We start from the raw sequence: 26,423 nt of genomic DNA on the forward strand, positions 1-26,423 counted from the left end.
AATTTCTCCTCTTACTTTCTGTCACAATTGTAGTCTGGCTTCTGACCTCATCATTCAACTGAAACTTCTCTCTCCAGTATTAACAACAATTTCTTAATTGTCAAATCCAATAACTTTTCTCAGTCCTCATCCTCATTAACCTGAATTTTTTGAACCTTTTAGCCTTTGTCATTGCCAATAACTCAACTTTAAATACTCTCACCTCTAGGTTTTCAAGACACCAGTCTCTTCTGGTTTTCCTATTAATCTGACCTCTCCTCAGCTAGATGTCCCCCCCCCCCATTCTTATCCCCACTCCCATCATAGCCACTAATCAGGGGTGTCCTTCAAAACTTTGTTCTAGACCCTTTTTCCTTCTCCTTTTAACTATATCATTGATGATTAAGAGTTCAATCTCATCTCTCTGAAGATAGCTGTCAGACTTATTTATCCATTTTAACATATCTGCTAACTTTCAGCATATCACCAAATGTCTCATTGTCTCCCAAAGGAGAAGTCTTATCATTTTAAACTTCCTTTCTCTCATTCCCTATGCCCCTTGCTCCTTGCTGGTAACTTCTCTCTGAGTTTACCTCTCATTTATACTGTCTATGGATTGTAATTATATAGTTATTTGCATATTGTCTACCTCATTAAAATATATATGCTCCTAAAGGACAAGAACCAGGGTCTGTCATAGAGAGTCCCAATTGATTGATTGACTGATGTGTTTAATACTAACACATACATCATACATACCTATATTTTACATGAATATTTCCCTCTCTGGATTAGACTTGGTGAATTCTGAAATCTTTCCAATTCTGAAGTTCTGTGGTTTTATAATTAGCAATATAAAGAAATTACTTATCTATTGTAGCCCATATTCTGGATTTAATTTCTTAGAACAAAATTCCTCTTTAGGATTCAGAGGTACTTTTGAGGAATCATGTTTTTTTTAATGCTATTGGCTAGAGCCTCATTCTTGTGTATTTTCCCCTCATATTATTAGTTGAGAGACAATTTAGTTAGCCAAACTTAAGTAACTTTCAGAGTATGGTATTTACTGCAAAGATAGAGCAGTGAGATATTACAAAGGACATCCTCCCAATATTTGGGACACACTCTCTCCTATATTATACCTTGGATATTTGTTATACCTTGGATATTTGGGAGAGTAGACTCAAAGCATTTCCAAATACAGAATAGCCTGTGGTTGAATCTCAATAGCCCTTTCTTGTCTACTATTGACCTATGCTGGGTCAATCGAGTCATTCAGTCACCTGGCTTCTGGCAAATCTCAGCATGGACTTCCGTTCCTGGACATCTGGAGTTTAGAAGTATACAAGTTTCTAAATATTTTTTAATACATCTTTATCTGAAATCAGGAACAATAGATTATAGAGATAAAAGGCACATCAGGGCCATGCTTTCGTGGGTCATATGGAGGCATTGAAGAAGTAATCAAAGGCTTATAGCAGCCCTTGCCTCCTCTCTTGAACGCAGTGAGTAGGAAGAAAAGATTTCCCTTGGAGTGACTTTTGATTATATTCCTGTTTTGACTCAGGAGCATTCTGACTGCTCATATTTCTTTATCAAACAGCAATCACTAAATGTCTGTGAATGTTCCAGATCAAAGAGAGAGAGGTTCTTCCACTATACAACATCATTCCTTTCTGAGTGTGATTCACAGACTCTGGGACTGTCCAGGTCCTATATCACTGATAGGGTTCCTTGGTTATATCTGTGTGCACAACAGAGCAGTTTAATCAAGACTCTTCCAAAATGCTTCATTTAATATCACAGTGACTTATTTGTTTGTCTACTTTACAAAAATAACTCAAGATATTCATGAAGAAAAAGAAATGCTACAATATATTTAGGAAAATTAATTAGCATTAGCTCACCCCAATCTATCTTCCCATTAAGACATAAATTTATGAAATATTGCCTTTTTTAAATGACATGATTTATTTGGATGGACAGAAATATACCCTTGTGTGTGACACACACACACACACACACACACACACACACACTCTACTCCCTGAATTTCTATATTTTTTCAGTTGCATATTCATGTTCCTAAATTCTTTTTTTTGGACTGAAGCCCACTATTTATTTATTTATTTAGAAAAAAACTCAAAAGATTTATTTGAAATTATACAAAGTGAAGTGAGCAAAAACAGAACATCATACGCTGTAACACCAATATTATACAGCGATCAACTAGAAATAACTTATTATTTTTTTCAATACAATGATTAAAGACACATGTTCCTAAATTCTTTACAGCTGTTTTAGAAGTTTTATCTTAACTATGTCTATATTAAAGGGGATTTATAGCCAAGGTGCTACTCCATCCTTACCAGTAGCTGCATGAGAAGTTCAAACTCATGCAAGTCTTCTTAAGCTCCTTGGGCCTTCACTTTGTGTATAATTTAATAAAGTCATTGAATAGATCAGATGAGATTAGACTTGTGGAAGTTTTTTTAAGACTTCACAAATACAAGGCCTTCTTAATAATGTCCTGGTAATGGCAAAAATAACACCTGACTGATTTTTACTTTCTATTTCCACCACCTAGTTTGCCTAGCAAACTAATTAATGCTTCTTGGATTTAATTGTATTTCTTAAGTACATATATTCTCAACCTCTGGAAACCTTTTAAAGGAAGGCTGCCTTCAAAAATCTGCCCTTTGACCTAAAGGAGACTCTAGGGTCTAACTCTCTTACCACAATAACTATGATTGTGATTGTTGCTTACATCTTTTATTTGTTTTGGGATTTGTAAAATTGTGTTCTTTGCTTAGAGAACCTCACATGATATTTCTTTTCCAAATATTAGCTTATGAAACATGGGAATTCCACACTAAACTAAAACAAAAGACAGGAAATCATCAGATCAGAGCAGAGGCTAAATAAAGAATAATAATGTTTGATTCATTCTGGGAAAAAGAAAATGTTTTTCTTTGGACAGGGGCTTATCATCTACATAGCAATCCACATTATATGATAGCATATAGTCTGATTGGTCAGATTTAACCTATTAGGATTAATTTGTCAAGAAAATTTCCACGATATTTCTTACATTTGCTTAAAAACAATAACCCTAAAATATATAGGCGCACATCATTTTTAAAAGAGGGTTTTTGCTATCTATTGCATGAATGCATTTTGGTTCTGAGCTAGAAAATTTAGCTTATTTTTTCTCTTCTAGTACCTCATACTACACACACACACACACACACACACACACACATATGTATGTATGTATGTATGCAAAAAGCAATGTGGAAAGTTGGATAAAGGGCTTGCCTTGAACTCTGCAAACCAAAGACCCAAGTACCCCTTACAGTTAAAGCTAGGTGCCCATGGATCATTACTTAATCTCTTTAGGCTACAAAGCAGCTCTCTAAAATTATAAATTATTGAGGTTTCAATTTCATTATAAAGAAGGATTTTTCTATACAATGAGATCACAAATCTTGACAGACTTGCCTCCTGTTCCCCTCTCCAGATTGTTTTACATAAAGAAAAGTTTTCCAAAATTGGGCCAGTACTTTAAAAAATATATAATCTATGGTTTTGTTGAGATATAATTACTTCATCCTGTCATGTTGATGGGATTAATTGGTCATTTGTTTTTTTTTTTTAAGACCAATAGAGCAAACAGTGGTTTGATTCGATTTTTTTCCTTACCTTTCTTTTGAATGAATTGAAAACACATTGAGCAATCAATTAATCAATCAATATTCATTAAGTATCTATTAAGTACCAAGCACTCTGTTAAACTTTGGGCATATGAAAAAGAGGCAAAAGTTCATCTTTACCCTCAAGGAGCTTATATCTTAAATGGACATGTTGTACAAGTAAATACAAGCTATACTGTCTCTCCTTTATCTTCATAGAGTATGAAGATGCTCATTCAGGGTGTAAACTGACTTTATAGCCCCATTTCTTAAGGTGAGATCTATAAACTTGACTTTTTAAAAAATTGATAACTGTGTTTCAATATAATTGGTTTTCTTTGCAATCCTATGTATTTTATAATATACATTTAAAAACATACTTCTGAGAATCAGACCATAGTTTTCACCAAAGTGCTAAAGAGATCTACAATGAAAAAAATTGCAGCCTCTGTTCCAAAGACAATGATATAGGACTTTCCTCTTATATGTTAAGTTTAATTCCCTACCTTTGGCAAGGGTGGAATAGGGATGGTGAGAGCAGGAGAGTTCATGCCTTCTTCAGACCTGCTGGAGACTCCTCAAGTTTCAAGTCTCTTCAGGCACTTCTGATTTCCATCTTGGAGAGGGAAAATGAAGACGGGGAAGAGCTCACATTCTCCATCATGGGGTCCTTAACTCCAGCTTGCTACTTTTAAAGACTGTAGGAAGTTTTCCCTTGGATGAGTTTGAACTGAGTTCTTAGTTGACCCTAGTTATCTCACTCCCAAGGGGAGAGCTCCTTCACTGTGCATTGCCTGGCATATATTCTCTTATGTATATCTTCTGTGATTTTTATTTTCTTATGATTCAGATAAATAAGTTTTTTTCTATTTGCTATATGTGTTTATTATTGATACTGAATTGGTATTAGGTGAGAAAGGGGTCAAATCTTGGATATAGAATTTGGGGTTCTATTTTGCCCTCTTGATAAAACAATTAAAAGTATTTTGAACCTGATAATATAACCTAGGTCATTTAAGAGAGCAGACAGATATAATTCTAACTTGGTACCCCCTCACTCTCCTGAGAGCAGTGTCCTCCTACCCCAATCTTCTGCTTCCCTTCCTATCAAGAATTAAATCTCCCTTGGAGAAGGGTGGGTAGGGTGGGGAGGCTAGAGATTTCAATTCAATCTCCAAATAATAGCCCTCTGTACACTTGGGGATTTTCTCTAAAATGTTAAAAAAAAAAAACCTGCACCAGAGGAAGATTCTAGGATAATGGAGATTGTTCTGGAAGGTGAAAAGTTCTGGGTTAGAGTTCTGCTTCTTACAATTTGTAGGTATGATCATAGATAAGTCACTTAACTTCTGCATACCCTAAAAATCTTTTAAGATAAAAGAAGTCTATGTAGGGAGTTTCTCACATGGATAAAATTTCAGATTTTGATCACACTACTCTTTCCCACATCTCAACAGAAACAAAGCAAAAGAAAGTATAGAAACAACAACCCCCCCCCAAAAAAAAACCTGTCTCATTGTCATTTCAAGCAGTTTATTATTGTTTCATCATAAGCAGAAATAACTTACTGATAGCCCATCAGGATGCTTTTATCTAGAAATTTGGCCTCAAGATGACAGAAATAAATGCGTTGTAACAAAGTTGGAAATTGAGTCATGTGAGAAATGATTCATTTATCATAGGAAGTTAACTGGAGGTCCTCCACCCTTATTTTTCCCTTGTTTTGGTGATAAAACCCAGTGTGATAGAAATAATTCTATTATGTGGAAAGTCCTCCAACTTATTTTTGTACCTCTGGACCATTTTCTCTCATCCAACATGAGCAGGTGACTGCATTATCACCACTTAGTCAGTGAAGATGCCCTAACCTGAGACCCCCCCCACTAATATACTATTTTTTAGATAATACATTAATTTTTGACCCTTGAAGCATCTTGTGTTTTATATAGTTCCTCTAGAGTGTTCATGTCACAAACAATATAAAAATAAGGCCTTAGAGGAAGGGAACATCTCAGATTGTGAGGAGGAATTGATGTTTACTTTATTAGGGAGAAGCTCTGTCTTAGTTTCTTTTATTATAGACTGACCAATTTTAAACTTCAAAGTCAAAATTCAGACAGAAGTCCTCTTTGCCATGCCATTGCCATTCACATGAGTATTGATGATGGTCTGTTACAAGGTTGGTTTTTCATTATGTCAACCCTTGAAACATAGAAGTCTTACTCACCTGGAAGCCTGGGCATCAGACACCTAGTTAGAAAAGTGACATGTTGACTAAGTTGTGCCTTCATTGTGGAGAATGTTTAAGTGATGTCTGTTCTCTTTCTTCAAAGGTAAAAGGAAAGATTTTTTTACAATGCCCATTAACTTTGACAGCATTAGTAACATTCATATTTTCAATGCCAGAAAATTCTACTATCCATTGCACAAAAACTTTTGTGTGTGATGAGTTATATGTTGCAGTTATTGGTTTAAGATTTCTCTTTTGTCTTACTGAGTTCTATTTGTTTTAAATTCTCCAGGATGTTTACTGTTCTGTGGTCAAAACTTGTTAAGTAATGCAAAGTGTTTCATAAAAAAAATTTTTTTCCAATTACATATAAAAAAGTTTTAACATTAACTTCAAAATAGTGTTTCAAATTCTTTTTCTCCATCCCATCCCTCCCCCTCATTAAGAAGGTAAGTGATTTTATACATGTTATAGTCATGGAAAACACATTTTTTATTAGTCATATTGTGGAGAAATTATCTCTCCCTCAAAAAAAGTTAAAAAAGCATACTTCAACCTGAATCTAGATTCTCTTAGATCTTTCTCTGCAGGATTGCATTTTTCATTTCTTTGAATACTTTGAAACTATCTTAGATCATTGTCTCACTAAGAATAGCTCAGTCATTCACAATTGATCATCAGACAATGTTATTTTTTTCTGTATACAATGTTTTTCTGGTTTTGCACACTTCATTTTGCACAAATTCATGTGAATCTTTCCAGGTTTTTCTGAAAATACCCTGCTCATTATTTCTTAAAGCAAAATAGTACTTCATCACAATCATATAACACAACTTGTTCAGTCATTTTTCAATTGTTGGGAATCCCCTCACTTTCTAATTCTTTGCCACCAAAAAAGGAATTGCTATAGGCCCCCCCCCCCCATTTTTAAATATCTCTTTAGAATATAGACTTTATTAGTCTGGTTCAAAGATTATGCATAGTTTATAACATTTGGGGCATATTCCAAATTGCTATCCAGTGTGATTGGATCAATTCACACACCCACCAGCAGTACTGCCATTTTTTCCACATCTACTTATCATTTTTTCTGTCATATTAGCTAATATGTTAGGTGTGAGGTGGTACATGAGAGTTAATTTAATTTTTATTTCTCTAATCAATAGTGATTTAGAGCATTTTTAAACAAGTCTATAGAAAGCTTTGATTTCTTCTTTTGAGTTTCTTCCTATCTTTTGGTCATTTATCAAATGGAGAATGACTTGAATTCTTATAAGTTTGACTCATTTTGCTTATAATTAAGAAATTAGGTCTTTATCAGAGAAACTGTTATAAAAATTTCTTCCCAGTGTTTGACTTTCCTTGGTTTTGTTTGTTCAGAAACCCTGTTAATTTAATGTAATAAAAATGATTCATTTCACATCTTGCATTACCCTCTGTCTCTTATTTGAACATAAATCCTTCCTTTATTCATAGATCATACAGGTAAACTATTCCATGCTTCCGTAATTTATTCAGGGAATTACCCTTTATTATGTGTAAAATGATCCATTTTGACCTTAACTTGGTTAACTACCAAATTGCTTTCTGGTTTTAATTGTCCCCAAAGCATGGGATCTTAAGGTTTATCAAATACTGATTTTGGTTGCAGCTATGTGAGAAAGTAGATGAAGCACTAGACCTGAGGTCAGGAGGATCTGAGTTCAAATTCAGATTCAGGCACTTGATATGCACTAGCTGCGTGACTTTGGGCAAGTCACTTAATCCTATTCCTTCAACAAAACAAAAAGGAGAGAAAAACACTGACTACTATGGTCATTTACTGTTGTATATTGTGTTTTCATTAATTTCCTTGATATTCTTGACATTTTGTTTTTCCAGATGATTTTTATTATATTTTTTCTAGCTTTATAAAATAATTTTTGATAATTTGATTGGTATGGCACTGAATGAACAAATTAATTTAGATAGAATTGTCATTTTTATTATATTGATTCAGCTTACCCATGAGTAATTTATATTAATATGAAGGTATTTTTAAGTAGTCTTAATAATTTTCAACAAAATAAATAACTAAATAAAAACCACAGAAAGGGAGTAAAATTTTATATAAACTTTTAGTGTTTAATACAGTATAGTCAAATAACTTAAACTAACCAAGGAAAAAATGCTTTGTTTTGTGTCCCTTTCCCCATTCATTTGAAGTTCTACTACTTTTGCAAAGTCTGAATTTAATTTATTGATAGATATACCAGACTATTGGTTTTAGTTTGAGAGTAGGGAAAGGAGATGTTGAGATTTGTCCCTGTGATTTCATTGCTGTAAGAAATTCCTTAGTACATAAACTCTCAAAACTGGTACAAATGAGCAGATCACCTATAATTAAGTCTTAGAGCTTTGTCTGGAGTGACTGAGAGGTTAAAGTGATTTTGCCAAAAGCAAATGTCTAGCACATATAGAACTCTGTCTTCCTGACTCTAAAGATCACCTTTCTAATCAAATCACTATTTCATGCTATTTCTCCAGACCTCTATATTTATAAAAGGGACATAAATGATCATTGTGCATGAATTATTCCATTGGGCTTGACTTGAAAGAGAAGGGTGTGTGTGTATTTGTGTGTGTGTGTGTGTGTGTGTGTGTATGTATGTATGTATGTATGTGTATGTATGTTGGGAATAGGGGATATGCTGTGGCTTACCTCCAGATTTCTATGATACCTTGAGAGGTTTGGGGTCATCTCTTCTACTGGCATTCATTCAAGTCCTCACCAGTTGTGTTCCTTCCATTGTTAGGGGCTTGTAACTGCAACTCCAGTTTTATTCAGTCACTTAGTATTTGATAGTGTTTACAAAAGGACATGTTCTTCAAAGATAAAGAATAAATGTACATATAATCCCCTTTTCTTCCTTCCTCTCACCTTAGTTCAGTTCCTATATAGTATTAGTTCAATCAAATTCATGTCTAAATGTAGCATCAACAATATTGGATGAGTCCTTGTTCAGTCCTGGGTGGACTGAAGTCCCAAAGGTTACTCCCAAAGTTTGCTGTTTGGAGAACTGATACTGTGCTGAATGCCTTGAATACAATGCCAAAATACAGCCTGAATGCCAATTCCCAGACTCTTGTGTCTTATTTCCTAATCTTTCAGAGCTCTCGTGGTCAGCCCCCTGGTCTCTACCTAGATGTGGAGGATTAAAGAGTCATCAACTGAAGTTAGAAGAGAATGAGGCAGTTTATCATGGTGGATGCTGACATATCTCTTGTGAATACTTTCAAGAGAGCCTTCCCTTTATCATATCCTTAGCTGTGAACTGGTTGTGGAATGTATATACATACTATCTAATTAATCCAAGGAATTTTCTTTATAAATCATCATGATTCTCCTGGAAGAAAGTTCCCAAGTGAATTCTAATTGGTGAATTCTAATATCAGCCAAATAAGCATTATTTATGATATATGTGCATAGATAGACATCATTACATTCCAGCCTAATACACAGACACACACACACACACATATATAAAATCTAATAGTCATAAATTATACATATCTTAAGACATATACAGATAATTCTTCTATCTATACATTCAAACTGTTGACTTAAGATCAGAATTTATAATAAACAAGAATAGTAATGAGAAAATTGTGTAGAATCTACCTAAGATCTTACATTGATTTATTTAAATGAACGATTGAAAAAAATTGAAAAAGAGAAGGAAACAAGTATTTATTATGCTTAATTCTTTACAAACATCTCATTTGATTCTCACATTAACCCTGGGAGGTAGGCTATCATTATTCTTATTTTGCAGTTGAGGAAACTGAGACAATCAGAGATTAAATGATCAGTGTAACACAGCTAATAAATGTTGGCAGTTAGATTTGAATTTGTCTTCCTGACTCCAAGTCCAGCATTCTATCCACTGTGTCAACAAGCTACCTCTCAAATAGACAGGAGAAATAGACCACTCTGACTATAATAATTTCATTTGTGTGTCCAAGTGATGTAAATTATTTGCAACATGATCAAAAGAGTATAGAAAGTGCCTTAATCAGCAGACATTCGACTTATTTGCTAAATAAGAGATGGCTATCAAAGACAGCACCAGTTTAGAATATAATTTTATTTTTGTAAAATCTTGTGAAGATGAACAATGTATGATTTTGAGCAATATCAATTCATAAAGCAGAGGGCAACATTAGAAGGTGATATTTATCTAAAACATGCATGGCAATATATCCAGGTAAGTAAAGTCATTCTAAGGTCATTCCAGGAGAGGGATAAAAAGACTGACTACAGGCAGAAGAATAGTAGAAAAGAGCTGTAAAAACTATTACAATTGTAGTTTTTTCTTTTTCAAGTATAGTTTTTCAAGTATGAAACCACCATACTTGGATCTGTAACATTGTTGTCCCTGAGATGCTCACAGAGGAAGTAGAAATAACACCAAAGAGAACAAAGACTAGAAAATTAGGTGGGTTAATGAAATAGAGAAAATTCATGCTAGAGGTAATACAGTTGGTAGGCCCCTGAGATATAACACATGATATTTAAAGGAGGGGAAGATACCAAAGTGTGGAAATAATATTGGACCTTATTCACACACATACATACACACACACACACACAAAGAAAACTAATAAAAGGCCATTAAAAAACCATTGACTTATATGTCTAATCAGGAGCAGTTAGGTGACATAGTGGATAGACACTGGGTTTGAAATTAGGAAGACTCTTCTTCCTGAGTTCAAATCTGATCTTGGACACTTACTAGTTGTGTGACCTGGGCAAGTCATTTAACCCTTTTTTCCTCATCTGTAAAATAAGTTGGAGCAGGAATTGGTAAAGCACCTCAGTATCTTTGCCTAAAAACCCTAAAATGGGGTTAAGGAGAAGCAAATATGACTGAAATGACTGAACAACACAATATGTCTAAACTATCTTATACAAACTTTGATAGTCAACTAGACATTGATTGAAGGCTTCTTTAAAGAGAATATTTAGTAGGGTATTATAAAACTTTCAAAAATGATATTTATCACTGAATCACATCTTTATTGTCTAACAATTGACTGAAAAATTAAGATAATGCTGTTAATTTTCTTTTTTGGCAGGGCAAATGGGGTTAAGTGGCTTGCCCAAGGCCACACAGCTAGGTAATTATTAAGTATCTGAGACCGGATTTGAACCCAGGTACTCCTGACTCCAAGGCCAGTGCTTTATCCACTATGCCACCTAGCCACCCTATTGTTAATTTTCAAAAAATATATTTGGGTAGAATAAAATACCACCTTACAGGCTATCATGTAGCATTTCCTATCCATTCATCAAGATCTTCAGATTTTCTTGGAAAATATAACAGAAACAAAACTATTCAGGGACCTTCTGATAATAAACATTGGGTGAGATACAGGGAGATAGATGTGGGCTTTTGTCAAAATTATTTGCCAAAGTGATGGAGATGAAGGAGATACAGCACAAAGTCCAGGTCAAGGAAGAATTCCCTGAAGATGGTGAGGTTTTTAAGATGCTTGCTTATGGATGACATTGTTTTAATTTTATCAAACCCTAAGATATTACAGAGTTTCTTAGAAGAGATGTCTAAGCATTTAAAGGAATTCAGTATGCCTATCTACAGAAAAGACTACATGGATGAAGAACGTTTTTTGTACATTTTCAATATGATTCTAAAGGACACCCTATAGAACTTTTATACAGCATTAGTATCTGGAGCTAAGAGTAAGAAAAATAATTAGTTCTAGAATTAGAAAGAAAAAAAGGTAACAGTTTGGATTGCTTTTGGGGAATTGCAAAGCATTTTTGCTATTCCCAGTTTTCCCATAAATCTAGTATGAAAGTCTTACCAGTATTACTATATGGCAGTGAGATGTGAATCTCTATTGCCTCCAAATTACTAAAGATGAGTATCACATGAAGGTTACTGGAAAGATACATTGTGAGTCTGAGCAGATTGCAATTTAATAAATGAAGAAAATCAAAGAGAATACAGGATTATATAGGGTGTCATCAGGGAATAATAAGAGAAAAAAAGACTAGCTGATAGTGAAACAACAGTGACTCAGAGTGGTAGATAGACAGAGTGCTTCACTATTGTCTCATGATGTCAGGAGAAATGAAGAAATGCCTTTTGTATGGAAGATGGATCTTGTGTAGTGAATTTTTGAGAAGACATGACAGAACATTATTCAGAAATTATATCAGTCAGTAAACCATACCATACTAAGGGTTTGGGATACCAAGAAAGGGTAAAAAACAACAAACACTGCTTTTAAAGAACTCGCAGTCTGTTGAAAGAGACAACATATAAGCAATCATGTACATACAAATTATATGCAGGATAAATTGGAGTTTATCAACAGAGATTTTACTAGAATTAAGAGGAGTTGGATAAGGTTTCAAGCAGGAAGTGCTAGTTTAGCTGGAACTTGAAGGAAACCATGGAAGACAGATCAAGATGAAGAGGTAGTACTTTCTATACATGGACAGTCAGTGAAAACTCTCAGATGGAGTATCTTTTTCAAGCTATAGCAAAGAGACCAATGTCTTTGTAATGAAGAGTACAGGGTGGTCACAAACTGTAAAGACTAGAAAGGTGGGGAGTAGGAGACTGCACTTATATCCTCACTTTGCACCTCTGCCCTACTTTCTAGTTTCTCTATTTCCCCCTCTGGACCTCTAACTCTAATGCCATTTTAAAAAAAATCCCTTTCATTCCATGTCTTATTTTTTTACATTCAGGCCATATTTTCCAAGTCACGGAAATTTGACTTATTTGTGAAAATATCTTATCCCATTCATCCATTACCTATCCCTAAAAAATTATGCTTGTAGGCAGAAAGAGTAGCTGACATAATCTCATTGTCACTCTGCTGCTATCACTCAAAAAGTGATTTTTCTGATTTTCAGTTTGCTTCATTCATTTTATGTCTCTTTCTAGATCTTCAATTATCCAGTGTGTTTTCTCTCTCTCTCTCTCTCTCTCTCTCTCTCTCTCTCTCTCTCTCTCTCTCTCTCTCTCCAGTAACTATTGTATCTCTCTCTCTTTTTCTTCCCTCTTCCCTCCTCTCTCCTCTCTGACTCTTATTTCTCTTCTTCCTTCTTTTTCTTTTCTTCTTTTTTCTTCTTCCTCCTCCCTTTCTTTCTTTCTTTCTTTCTTTCTTTCTTTCTTTCTTTCTTTCTTTCTTTCTTTCTTTCTTTCTTCCTTTCTTCTTCTTCTTCTTCTTCTTCTCCTCCTCCTCCTCCCCTTCTTCCTCTTCCTCCTCCTCCCTGTCTCTTCTCTCTGTTCCTTTGTTTGTCTCTGTTCTCTCTCTCTCTCTCTCTCTCTCTCTCTCTCTCTCTCTCTCTCTCTCTCTCTCTCTCTCTCTCCCTCCTCGCTGTCTTTTTCCTCTGTCTTTCTGTTTCTCCTCTCATTGTTCTTGTTTCCCAAGTGAATTCTTTTTCTCTCACAAAGAAAAAAAGCTAAGCCAAACAGGTTGACACAGAAATCATAGGTGCCAGGGCGGCTAGGTGGTGCAGTGGATAAAGCACCAGCCCTGGAGTCAGGAGTACCTGGGTTCAAATCCGGTCTCAGACACTTAATAATTACCAAGCTGTGTGGCCTTGGGCAAGCCACTTAACCCCATTTGCCTTGCAAAAAAAACCTAAAAAAAAAAGAAATCATAGGTGCCAGTATGGATGCCATTTGCCTTTTGTATCTCCCACTTCCTTTCCAAGAAGATGGAAGTATTTCTTTGTATTCCCACAATTTTCCCTTTCTTAGGGAGCTCAGCATATGGCTCACATGCTTCCTCTTCATTCCCTGCCATTTTCCTTCTTGATTTACTGAAAAAGACAGGAAAAAAAATTTGTGTGGAAAGGACAAAATTAGCTTGTGAAGCATGATAATTTTCATTTATTTGGTCATAGAAAGAGGCAGAAATATTAGCCTTGTGAATGAAAAATTGCTGAAATCAAACTATGAAGAAATATTGTTCCCCATTAAAAATATGAAGAAAGACCCAGATTGTTAAGATGACAACGAGTAGAATTCACAAATTAAATTGCTCACATGTGAAAGGGTAATACTTTAATGGTGGAATATTTGAATTGGTGCTTCCTCAAACCCCTGGCCTACCATTTCTTCAACCAGTTCAGTTTCAGTGCCAACTCTGACTCTTCCCTATCTGAGATACTTGCAAAGTTGGTTATAATTGCCATTACTTAACATTTCTATTTCCATGCTCTTAAGCACTGGTATTCTCATTTCCAACTATAATCCCCTCTCTTTCCATTCTTCTATTTACACACTCCATTTAAACCTGACTATCTCATTCAGATCTCCATTTCCTCCATCTAACCCTTTCCATTACCTCTGTTCTGACCCCTTTTATTCTGTTTGTAATAACTCTACAGTTAGCTAGTTCAGCAATGTATTGTCTGTACATCCTTTGCCTTCCTGTCTTTCTATAGAATAATAGTTAATATATAGTTCATATATAGAAATATAGTTCTAGAATAATAGTTCAATTGCTACCTTTTCTCTGTCTTTATCCTCCTTGCTCTTTATGTTACTTTTTTTTTTAGGTTTTTGCAAGGCAATGGGATTAAGTGGCTTGCCCAAGGCCACACAGCTAGGTAATTATTAAGTGTCCTGACTCCAGGGTTGGTGCTCCATCCACTGCGCCACCTAGCCGCCCCTTTATGCTACTTTTAGCATATATCAAAACTACAGTTTCCTCCTGGATGGTTTCTCCTCTTGGCTTCCATCACATTGTTATCTTCTCTGACCTGTCTGATTTCTAAGTTTCCTTTGCTACCTTATCATTCATTCCCTGTCCCTTAATAAAAAGTTCATGGGAACTTTTCTCTCCCTTGGTAATCTCATTATCTTTCTAGGGGCTTAATTATCACCCTTAGGCAGATGACTTTAGCAATTATCTGTCCCTGCATTTACAGTTACCTAAAAGACATCCCAAGTAGTTGCCCCACTGGCACCTACTGTACTCATCTCCTTTCTTTCTAAATTCCTATTTATACAGATGGGATCATTTTCTCAGTTACCCAATTCTCTATAACCTTTAACATCTCCCCCTCCCTCATTGTCCATATTCAGATAGATTCCAAGACATATTGATTATCATTCTCTTTCTCTCTAATATGTCCCTTTACCTTTATTACTTAAATAGCTACCACTTTAGTTCAGGTACTTATCTCTTGATGGGACTATGATTAATAACTTAAAATGATTTTCCTGCCTCCAGCTTCTCTCTACTTTGATCTACCCTTTAGAGTAGTTAAATGGCAAGATATTTAGAATGTCAATTCTAGACATGAAGACCTGAATGCAAATCTGACCTCTGACACTAGCTTTCTGAACTTGGCTAAATCACTTAACCTGTTTGTTTCTTCAACTGTAAAATGGGAATATGAACAAAGAACACTTGGGAGGTAGGTGCTGGGAGGTAGGTGAGTGCCTGGGAGGAGCACATTAAATATTAACATATTTAAATTTTTAAGTGATCATTCCCTTCTTCTTTCTTTCCTCTCATTCATATAATTTCCAAAATATTTTCCTAACATATATCTGATCATGTTTCTTGTCTGCTCAAAAACTGATAGCCATCTAAAATAAATGATACAAATTCCACAGCTTTGCATTTACACCTTGCACAATCAGGATTCAGCACACTTTTCTTGCCTTACTTCACAAACTAGAATGCTGGCTATTCTTCAATGTGGACAGGCTAGTTCCTGCTTTAATGCATCTGCACAGTCTTACCACTGTCACGGTCATAATGTCTTCTGCCCTCTAGATTTCCTCTCTTCCTTAAAGGTTCAACTGAACTGCCACTTTCTCCAAAATGGTGCCTGATTGCCCTAACCAAAAATTTTATCTCCCTCTTTTAATTTCCCTAAATTGTCTACTACATTGAAGAGTTTTAACTCCAGAATTAGAGATTCTGGTTTCAAATCCTATCTCTGATTTTTATTACTTGTGGGATCTTACGAAAGTCATAATCTTGGGGCAGCTAGGTGTCACATTGGATAGAACACTGTCCCTGGAATCAGGAAGACCTGAGTTCAAATGTGGTCTCGGACACTTGATACTTATTGAATAAATAAAGTCACTTTGAAGATATTAATCCTAGTTTTGTCAGAATGTCTTAAAGTTTCTATCTTACCAATTGTGCTATGTTTTACGTGATCTAATCCTCTCATTTAAAAATTGGAGTGGTCTCACAATTGTTGACTGCTATTGTGCTGCTGCCTCAGAGGGAGACATGCCCAAGAATAAGAAAAGGATCAGAATCAAAGAAATCTTAGAAATTAGATATAGGGAGCTAAGAGGGTGGCATGAAGGCAGAAATTCCTAGAAATTCATCCCCCCCCAACTCCAAAAGCTGTTATATTATGATTCTAGCCAAAATTTAGAGGAGCAGAACCCACAGAAAGACTGAGTGATACAATTTCCCAGTCCAAGATAACCTAGAAGATCTGCAGGAAAAGTCTCTTTCACCGGGACAAGGGGTTGGAAAGAGCCATAGAGCAGCCAGGCCAGAACAAACCAACTCCAGCCTTGGAGGAACAGCCCTGTGCAGAGCCTGGGTGCTTGGGAGAACCTGAGTCCCTGGAAGATGGGGCTGCTTCCAGACCTCTTAGCCCAGGGATTACCAGGGACAGCCTGCAGGAATTATAAGGGACAGCCTGAAGGGGTGGTGAGAGAACTCTGCCATACTAGAGTAAGCACAGAGCTGAGTACTGGCCTCAGAGCAGCCCTGTGGTGAGAACCTGCAGTGGTAATTGGGGAAGCCACCCAACACTTGCAGAGCTCCCAGCCGACAGATGGTAAGGTGGTCAGGGGAAAGAATGCAGAGATTTTTCTGCTCGCCTGGGGCAGGACTTTTCTGTTTGCCCACACTCAGATCCAGGTTTCAGTCTGGGCCCCATACTACCATAGCTGAGCAGGGACCCTCTGCACAGCTCCAGGGTAGAGGGAGAGCCTATGGGCATCTATATACCAGAGCACAGGCAAGAAAGCAGTCAGAGCCTCATAAAAACTTGGAGGAATTAAGGTCCCTGTGAGGTGCTCCTCCCCCCCAAACCTTGGAAGTGTGGTAAATCAATCATAGGCTGAGGGAATGAGTAAACAACAGAAAAAGGAAAAATCTGACCATAGAAAATTATTTTGGTCCTATAGAGTATCAAAATACATATTCAGAAGATGGCAAAATTGAAGCTTCTATATCCAAAACCTCTCAGAGAAATAGAAAATGGGCTCAGGCTATGGATGAGCTCCAAAAGGACTTTGAAAAGGAATTAAGGGAGGTAGAAGAAAAATTGGGAGGAGAAATAAGAGCAATGCAGATAAATCATGAAAACCAAGTTAGCAGCTTGATGAAAGAAATACAAAAAAATACTGAAAAAATAGCATGTTTAACATGCTATTTAAAAGAGTTTAGGCTAAATGGAAAAAGCAAAACAAAAGGTAATGAGAAGAATGCTTTAAAAATCAGAAATTGTCAACTGGAAAAGTAGATAAAAAATTTCTCTGAAGGGAAAAAAAACTCCTTGAAATGTAGAATGGAACTAAAGGAAACTGATGACTTTGCAAGAAATCAGGAACAAATAAAACTATACCAAAAGAACCAAAAATTAGAAGAAAATGTGAAATATCTCATTGGGAAAAAAAAACTGACCTCAAAAAAGAGATCCAGAAGAGATAATTGAAAAATTATTGGGCTACCTGAAAATCATGACCAGGAAAAGAGCCTAGACTTCATTTTTCAAGAAATAGTACAGCAAAATTGCCCTGAGATCCTAGAAGCAGAGGGTAATATAGAAATTGAGAGAATTCACTGATCACTTCCTGAAAGAGATTCCAAAAGAAAAACTCCCAGGAATATTAAAGCCAAATTCTAAAACTCCCAAGTCAAAAAGAAAATACTAAAAATGCTGCCAAAAACAAACAATTCAACTACAGTGGATTTATAGTCAGGATTATACAGGATTTGGCAGCATCTACATTAAGGATTCATAAGACTTGAAATAGATATTCTGGAAGGCAAAAGTATGATTTGCAACCAAGAATCAATGACCCAGCAAAACTGAACATCTTTCTGGAGAAAAGATGAAAATTCAATGAAACAAGGGACTTTAAGACTTTCCTGTTAAAATGAGTGGAGCTAAACAGAAAGTTTGATCACCAAGTACAGGACTCAGGTGAAGCATAGAGAAGGTAGATGGGAAGGGCAAATTATGAGGGATTTAATAATGTTGAACTGTATGTATTCCTGCATGGCTAAGAATATAATGATAATTCATATGAACTTTCTCATTTATTGGAGCAGTTAGAAGGAGCATATATAGATAAGGCACAGGAAGGAGCTGAATATAATGGTATAATATAGTAATAATATAGAGTCAATGGGTGATAAAGGAAAGTACTGGGAGGAAGGGAAAGGAGAGGATGAAGGGGCTAAGATATTTCACATAAGAATCAGGATAAAGCTTTTTGCAATGGACTGGAATGGAGGAAGGCAAGGGGGAATAAGTGAGCCTTCATTCTCATCAGAAATGCCTCAGAGAGGAAAAACATAACCACTTAAAAGGGTATAGAAATCTATCTTGCCCTAGAGAAAAATGAGAGGAAAGGGATGGGATAAGGGGGAATGGGGGAGGGAAGGGATGAGTAGGTGATAGAAGAGAGGGAAGATCATGGGAAAGGATACTCAGATACAACATATTTTTGAACAGGGACAGGATGAAAGGAGAGAGAGAATAGAATAAATGAGAGTGGGTAGGAATAGAGTGAAGGAAAATACAACTAGTAATAGTGACTATGGGAAAAATAGAGAAGCAACTTTTCTGGTGGACTTATGATAAAGAAGGCAATGCATTCCAGAGACAGAGTCATTGGAATCTGAGCACAGGTTGAAACACACTTTTCTTTTTCTCTCTCACTGTTCTTAAGGTTTCTCTATTTTTTTGGGGGGGAAGGGGGTTTATGTTTACTTTCACAACAAATTATTGTAACAATATAAAATAAATAAAAAATGATAAAAAATGTTTTTGAATACCACAAAATTTTATTTTGAAACTGTCATAATACAGACAACTGGAATCTTAATGTACACTTTAGTGTTCTTTTCCCCTTTCTAGTTTGATATGACTATCTTGGTGTAGTCTAGGCCTAAGACCTCTAATAGGTCACAGCACAGACCAAAGCATTTGCTGCCCCTCATCCCCTAAATACTAGCACTGGGTAATTAGAATCTCAGTACAGCTACATTGCTACACTGCTACCCTGGGGTCTTACTTATTTTATTTTTCCTCTTTCCAGCAAGATATGTAGCTCTATGATCCCCATCATAAAGATGAAACTTAAATAGCTACCCTAGGCTCCCTATATTTATCTACTGCTGATGGACAGTTGCCATTTAGGAGTACGATGGTGCTCATCACTATTATATATCTGCCCTGAAGATCAACTGCTCTGTGTCCTCCTTATGGTAAGGAGGAAGTAAAAAACCACAGAAGTGAAGCAAATTGCTCAAGGTTTTAATGGCTTAGTTGCTCAAATAGTTAACAAAAGCCAATACTAGAATTCTGATTCCAGTCTTGAATGCCAGTGCTCTTTCCACTATACCATACTGCCTCTCCATGGTGAAACAACTAAATGCAAATTATAGCATATATAAAAGATGCAATGAAATTTTTTTTAAAAATGGAAAATTCAGATATAACTTTTTGCAATGATTAAATACAACCATGGCCTAATTTTGATTTCAGATGGCCAGTGATCAATGTGCCAGGTAACAGTCCATGCCACCTTTGAATGCCAACAGGAATTCATTGGGACAGCAGACTGCCTTTGAAACTAAAGCTGAATCTTTTGGATTTACTTGGCAAAGAATAGAATTCATCAGTCCTAACTATGGCAGCACCAAAGAGAACTTTATACATTTCCCCACCTGATGGAGGGTGGGGTTGGATGATTGTGGCCGGCTGTTTCCTTGTCACCATCTGCACCAGGGCAGTCACAAGGTAGGTGGAAATTCCTTGATTCCTAAATTTTTCTTGCTGTTCAGTGTGCCTCTTGCAATTTTTATTCCCTTTAGGCTTGCATGATTCTTTGAGTGAGCCAGTCAATCCAAAACTGATTTTCTTATAGACATTTTATATTCTCAAATATTAAAATGAAGTGTTCTTGAGTTATTTCCATTTAAACTATCCTCTATCTGAATTTTTAATATTTAGAAAACACTGAACTTTTGAGACTTTTTTCAGCTATTCACATAAGAATTCACAAGGTTTTGAAATATGTTTTAAATACCCTTCTCCCCAATCAGTTGGCCAAATGAGGAAACTGCTTTTGTTTGTTGTTTGTTTTAGGAAATAAACTCCTTAGTTATTAATAGATTTTTATACCATTTTCTTTACTAAAAAGTGTGCTCTTAGATTTAGAGATGGAGGGTATATTAAACATCATCAAATTCAACCCTCACATTTTACAGATGAGGAAACCAAGGTTTAAAGAAAAATAAGTGACTTGCCACAGTCTCTCAGATCTCTAAAAAGAGTTTTCAAGAATGGTAAGGCAATCATTTCTTTCTGTTATAAATTTGGTGTAAACTTGTTTAGAGATAAGTGGATAAGATGATTGTCTGAAGACTTCTTTCTTAGAATTTATTCATTATTTCTTAATTTGAAATTTTTTCAATCATCTTTAAGGTGGATTGAGAGTGAAATGAATTTCATGTTCTGAACCCATCCTCTCAAGTCACTCTAAAGATAAGCTGCTTGAAAAAAAGAATGGTATTATGCTTTTTTTAATTCAAAAGTCAAGTCAGGCATGAGAAAGGAAACTCAGGTAAGAAAGGTAGATATATATATATATATTATATGTATATATAGAATGCATTTTTTTAAAAAAAAGGGCACCCTATTCATATGCAGTCTACTATTATAGGTCATTTAGTTGTGTTCCCTACTGGTACTTTTACTTCAAATCGTTTTCATGGTATTTTGATTGAATGTATCCTTGGCAATTTGCCCTAATGATAATTTGATGGCATCCTCAGTTGAGGGAGTAAGACATTCAAGAATTAAAAAAACTAAAGTAGAGAACAGAGCAGGCATGTGTTTGTCTTCCAACTTTATTGTAGATGTCATTGTTAATCCCCTCCCAAGGGAACTCAAAACTGCAAGAAATCCTGGATATTATCTAATCAAACCCATTCATTTTGTAGATGACGAATCTGAAACCCAGAGAAGGTAAATGACTTGTCTGAGGTCTCATGGATTGTAAATAGTCATGAAAGAGGTTGAAAACAATCCAGCATTCATTTGGTTTTGAAGTTGAAATCTCCTTAAAAAATCAGAATATGAAGTTCATGCTTTTCAATTCTTCACCCCTTCAAAGAAGAGAGAGAATAAAGTTGAGTTACACAACTTTTGCATAACATACTTTCCCAAAACATTGATCTCACCCCAGAAAATTTTTTTGTTGTTATTGAATATATTGCCTGATAAGACAATGGAATAGTGGGTGAACACTCTAACTCTGTTTCTTTTGCTGTATGCATGCTTGGAATAGATTTTTCCATCCCACAGAAGACATATGTACAAGAAACAGAGTCAAGATGGTGGAAGAAAACATACGTATAATCTTATGATTTCTGGAAGCCTTCATTTGTAGGTTAGTTTAATAATGAATTAGAAGTGGAGAAATGAGTCATCTAGCAGGCAAAAGAAGACTTAGAAGACAAGAAAGCTAATACAATTTTAACTGCATTGAAATATGTATGCATATATATGTATGCAAATTTATGTGTATGTCTAAGTATATATGCATTTACATAGACATATCTATGTAAACACACACATATATCTATGTATATATACACATATATTTTTTTGGACTCAGCCTTTCAGAAATCACACTTGAGATAATATGCTCCATTCTAGACATTTCATCTAGGGAGGGACAAATTGTAGCACATTGTACATGGAGGGTGATCATGATATTAAGGCATCTCAATCAAATATTACACAGATTTATCAAAGGCCCTGGAGATGTGGCTTGGCACAGAGTAAAATACTTTAAAAATACTTGCTATGAGACAGCATAGTTCTTAGCTTATAGAAAACACATTTGACATAATCATTGTCAACAGTTTGGGAAGAGTTGTCATGGGTAAGAGGAATTAGAAATTTTTTTTGGGGGGGAGAGGAGTTCCAGAGAGAGAGGGAAATAGGCACAAGTTCTAAGAAAGAAAATCTTGGTGTTACATTAAGAAAAACTATGTGGCAATCTGAATAGTCCCTAAGAGGATGGACTGCTTGAGAGGGATTTTAGGCAAAAGTTGGATGATTTTGGAAATGATATTACAAAAAGAGTTCTTTATCAGATACAGATTGGCTAGATAACTTCAGAGGTTTCTTCCAAACTCTGAGATTCTGTGCTTCTAGAAATTAGGGGAAATTAGGGTTAGGGGGAAAGGGTTGGGGGAAAAAGAGGGAAGAGATTCATGATTTCATTGGTGACTGAAGTGCTGAAAGATGAAAGTTTAACTTATTTACTAATACTCTTTTAAAATATAATCATTTAGATTAAAAGTATAGGTAAATGTCAATTTAATATAAAGTTTTTCAATTCTTACTTAATTTTTAAAAAACCATGGGAATCTTCCATTCTCTTAAATTTTTCATGGAAACAAATGCTAACTTCCTGCTACATAAAGTTAGAAATGTCTAATATTACCCCATCAAGAAATGGTAATCTACTTTTTTCTTTCATGGAGAAAGTCTCATCCTTTAACTTTTTATGGTACCATTTTACACTGATTTGGGGAAATTATATTGCTTTTTCATTAAGTACAGATAGAAATGACATCAGGATCAGTTCTAGATGCTACATGAAATTAAATTGAAATTCAAATGCCATCCATGAACTGAAGTTTTCCAACACCTGCTTTTTTAATTGTTGCTGATTTTCAAAGTGTAGGGGATTTTTCCTTTTTTAGTTTAAATACTGTGCCCTTTCTTCCTTCCTTCCCAGAAACATTATCTCCTGCCTTATAATCTAAATTCAACCATAATATTTCACTTAAATCAGTTGCTTCTTCTTGTTGATGATGAAAACAAAAAGGTCTGAGTCAGTATAGAGGGTAAGAAACTTTTGTATAAGTAGATTCTGATCACATTTTAATGTGATGTCAATCCTCCAATGGATCTCTGACTTCATTTATGGAAGATTCAACTGATAATGGAATGAATTACTTCTCTCCATTGGAGCTTCTGAGCATAACATGCATGTAATATAAAAGTTATAGAAAATTGTTGAGATAGTAATTTATTTATTTCCTTCCTTGGTTCCTACATACTAGGTCTTTAAAAATTCCATTATCTTTCAAAAGACTTTGTACCTGCTTCAATCCAGTGACACTGACTTCCTTGCTGTTCCATGAACAAGATCTTCCATGTCTTCGTTCCAAATATTTTCCCTGGTTGTTTCCATGCCTGGGATATGTTTCTTCCTTCTGTTCATCTGATGACTCCCAAAGCTTCCTTTATATCAGGGTCAGGGAACCTCCAACCCATGGGCCATATTTAGTCTGTCATTACCAAAACAAGTGCAAGTGGGACTCAAAATTCAGTAACTCTAGCATCTTTTTAGGGGTGAATTAATTAAATATTTGACCAGATATAGGCAAAGGATGACCCTTGGCAAAATAAAATGGTTTTCCCAGTCTTGCTTTAAGTCCTAGTTACAATCCCATCTTCTAAAGCCTTCCCAATCTCTCTTAATTCTAGTGCCTTCCTTCTATTAATTATTCTCTAATGATCTTATATAACTTGCTCTACATATTTGTTAGTACCCCCCCCCCAAAATAAACTGTGAGCTCCTGGAGAGTTCTTGCTTGTGTCCTTAATACATTGACTGGCACAAAGCAGGAACTTAGTAAATATTTATTAAGCAATCTAATTGTAAACTCATCTCTTTGGAGATAGATTATAGTTGAAAAGAACCCTGTTCTTTAAAATGTCTCTTTAGTCCAACTCTAGGTGTTGAGATCTTAAAAATAACAAGCTCATATTAATGGAGCACTTTAAGATTTTCAAAGAGCTTTACATAAATGATCTCATTTATTCCTTATAATATCCATGTTATTGAGTTTTTATCATTGTTTTTATTTTTTCAAGGTAATGGGGTAAAGTGACTTGTCCAAGGCTACACAGCTAAGTATTAAGTGTCTGAGACTAGATTTGAACCCAGGTCTTCCTGACTCCAGGGTTGGTGCTCTATCCACTGCTCCATCTAACTGCCTCTTTAGGTATTATCTCCATTTTTGATGGGCAAAAATGAAACAGTTGACTGGTAGAAATACCACTGAATGTGGTCCCATTTTAGTCACAGAAGAATCCTTGTAAATTATCCCTGAGTTGTTGCTTCCTGATGTTTCCTACAGTTTATGAAAAGTTAAAAGGTCATATAGCTACCCAATTACCATACATGTCAGCAATTGTAAAAAATCATCCCTGCTGTAGCCAGTTGTGAAATACTGTGAAGTAACATGATGACAGGAAGGTCAACATGTGAATTAAAGACATGTAACAGTAGAGCCAAAACAGATCTTAGAGATCATTGAGTCCAATTCTGTTAGTTAACGGAGATAAGGACTAAGTCTCTGATGTCATTGGTACAGAGAATACCTAGATGAGAAGATTCCCTCCACCAGGGCAGGTTTGCTGCAATTTAGAGTCTTAGAGAATATTGCCCTAGAATGCTGAGGAGTAATGCTGTGTCAGAAATAGAATTTGATTCTTAGGTCTTACTGACTTTGAAGGCAGCTTTCGATCCAAACACTAGACTAATGACAACTGGAATGATCACCAAAGTCTTTATATTCATAGATATATGTGTGCGCTTCCCATTTTTGAAGATGGATATATGTATAAACATACATGTGTATATATCCACACATACAAAGAAATATATGTATATATACATATATGCATATTTACATATAAGCACACATATATTTGTTGCTATTCAGTCAATTCAGTCCTGTCTGACCCTTTGTGATCTCATTTAGCAAAGACATTGGAGTGGTTGGCCATTCCTTTCTCTAGTTTATTTTACAGGTGAGGAAACTGAGTCAAATAGGAATAAATTACTTGGCCAGGTCACATAGCTAGTTAAGTGTCAGAGACTAGATTAGAATTTAGGAAGATGATTCTTCGAAACTTTGCCTTGGCTCTCTATGCACTGTATGTACTTCCTTAGCATATTGTACATATGTATGTATAACTGTGTGTATTTTATATATATATATATATGTATATATACACATATATATGCATATTTACATATACTCACATATATTATGTGTTTTAATGATTTTACTATTTTATCTTAATAGTTTTTTAATTTAATCTTAACTTATTTTTAGAAACATAAGCCAAAAACATTGTTGTTCGGGAATCTCTATGGTACTTACTCATAGAAAGCCAAATGAGAGGTGAAATAGCCCTTTCCTTCTTATACTCCTTGAAACTATAACATTAAAGAAACGAACAAATGACTTTAATAATTTGTTGTTAGGATTTATATATATTTATGTGATAAGGTCTAGTGTTACTTCTGAAATATTTTTATCTCTCAAAGTAATCCAGGTCATATGGGGTCTATGGATCCCCAAGGAATCCCTGGGTGATTTCAGGGAATTTGTGAAGTTTGATGATTATTTATTTCAATATAATTGGTTTCTTGGAAATCTTATGTGCTTATTTTATACATTTTATTCACAGAATTTTGAGGATTCCATAAGCTTCAAAAGACTGTCACCCTGACATAAAAAAGGTTAAGAACCCTTCAATTCCATGTTGATAGATATTCATGGTTTGATTATTTTAGATGTAGTGATAGAGAGGAAGTAAAAAAATAGTTAAGAAAATTTGTATAGTTTATCAGACACAAAAGCAAAACTTCACCAAAATAATTTAGTGCAAAGAAAAAGAAGATTAAGATAAGAGTTAGTGAATTGTTCTTTAGTGATATCATGACCTATGAAATCGAGCCAAGGTTAGATTATTACAAATTTTGAGTCACATGAAAGAGAGTCAGTAAAACATTAAAAAATGTACAGAAGAAAATAGGAGGACAAGTAGGGTTCCTTTGTAACTAATACACTGAATTTATTATATATTGTACAAATGCCCATAATGAACTGGAATTCCTCTTATTTATTTATTTATATGAAAATGATCATATAATGATCCTTTTTATCAAATTCTAACAATAAATACTATTTTTATAAAGATGATCAGTTGAGAACAGACCATTTTTTAAGTATCTGAGAAGAAAAAAGAAAAAAATAGTTGAAAAGGGATTAATGGAAATCATTAATCTTGAATTTGGCCAGAAAAATTACATTTTTTTGGCTTGTGCATAGTTTTTCTTTTCCGAAATAAATATTTTCTCAGTTTTTTACTTGGATTCTAAAAAAAAGAGTTT

The 26,423-nt window shown here is 35.1% G+C and overlaps 1 protein-coding gene across 6 annotated transcripts in view; it reads left to right on the forward strand.

Annotated features, from left to right (window-relative positions):
• The window catches only part of SLC16A12 (solute carrier family 16 member 12), a 142,340-nt gene that overhangs the window by 76,154 nt on the left and 39,763 nt on the right, over positions 1-26,423 (forward strand). For 3 of the 6 annotated variants that reach the window (XM_074233409.1, XM_074233408.1, XM_074233410.1), the window contains exon 2: positions 19,694-19,948. In XM_074233409.1, the coding sequence (XP_074089510.1) occupies positions 19,839-19,948 (110 nt within the window). In that variant the 5' untranslated portion in view covers positions 19,694-19,838. Of the gene's footprint in view, positions 1-19,693; positions 19,949-20,418; positions 20,497-26,423 lie in introns of those variants that run through there. The other 3 variants (XM_074233413.1, XM_074233412.1, XM_074233411.1) reach the window with 2 other exon arrangements.

This window comes from Macrotis lagotis, chromosome 4 (assembly GCF_037893015.1).
Source record: "Macrotis lagotis isolate mMagLag1 chromosome 4, bilby.v1.9.chrom.fasta, whole genome shotgun sequence".
NCBI classification, from domain to species: domain Eukaryota; kingdom Metazoa; phylum Chordata; class Mammalia; order Peramelemorphia; family Peramelidae; genus Macrotis; species Macrotis lagotis.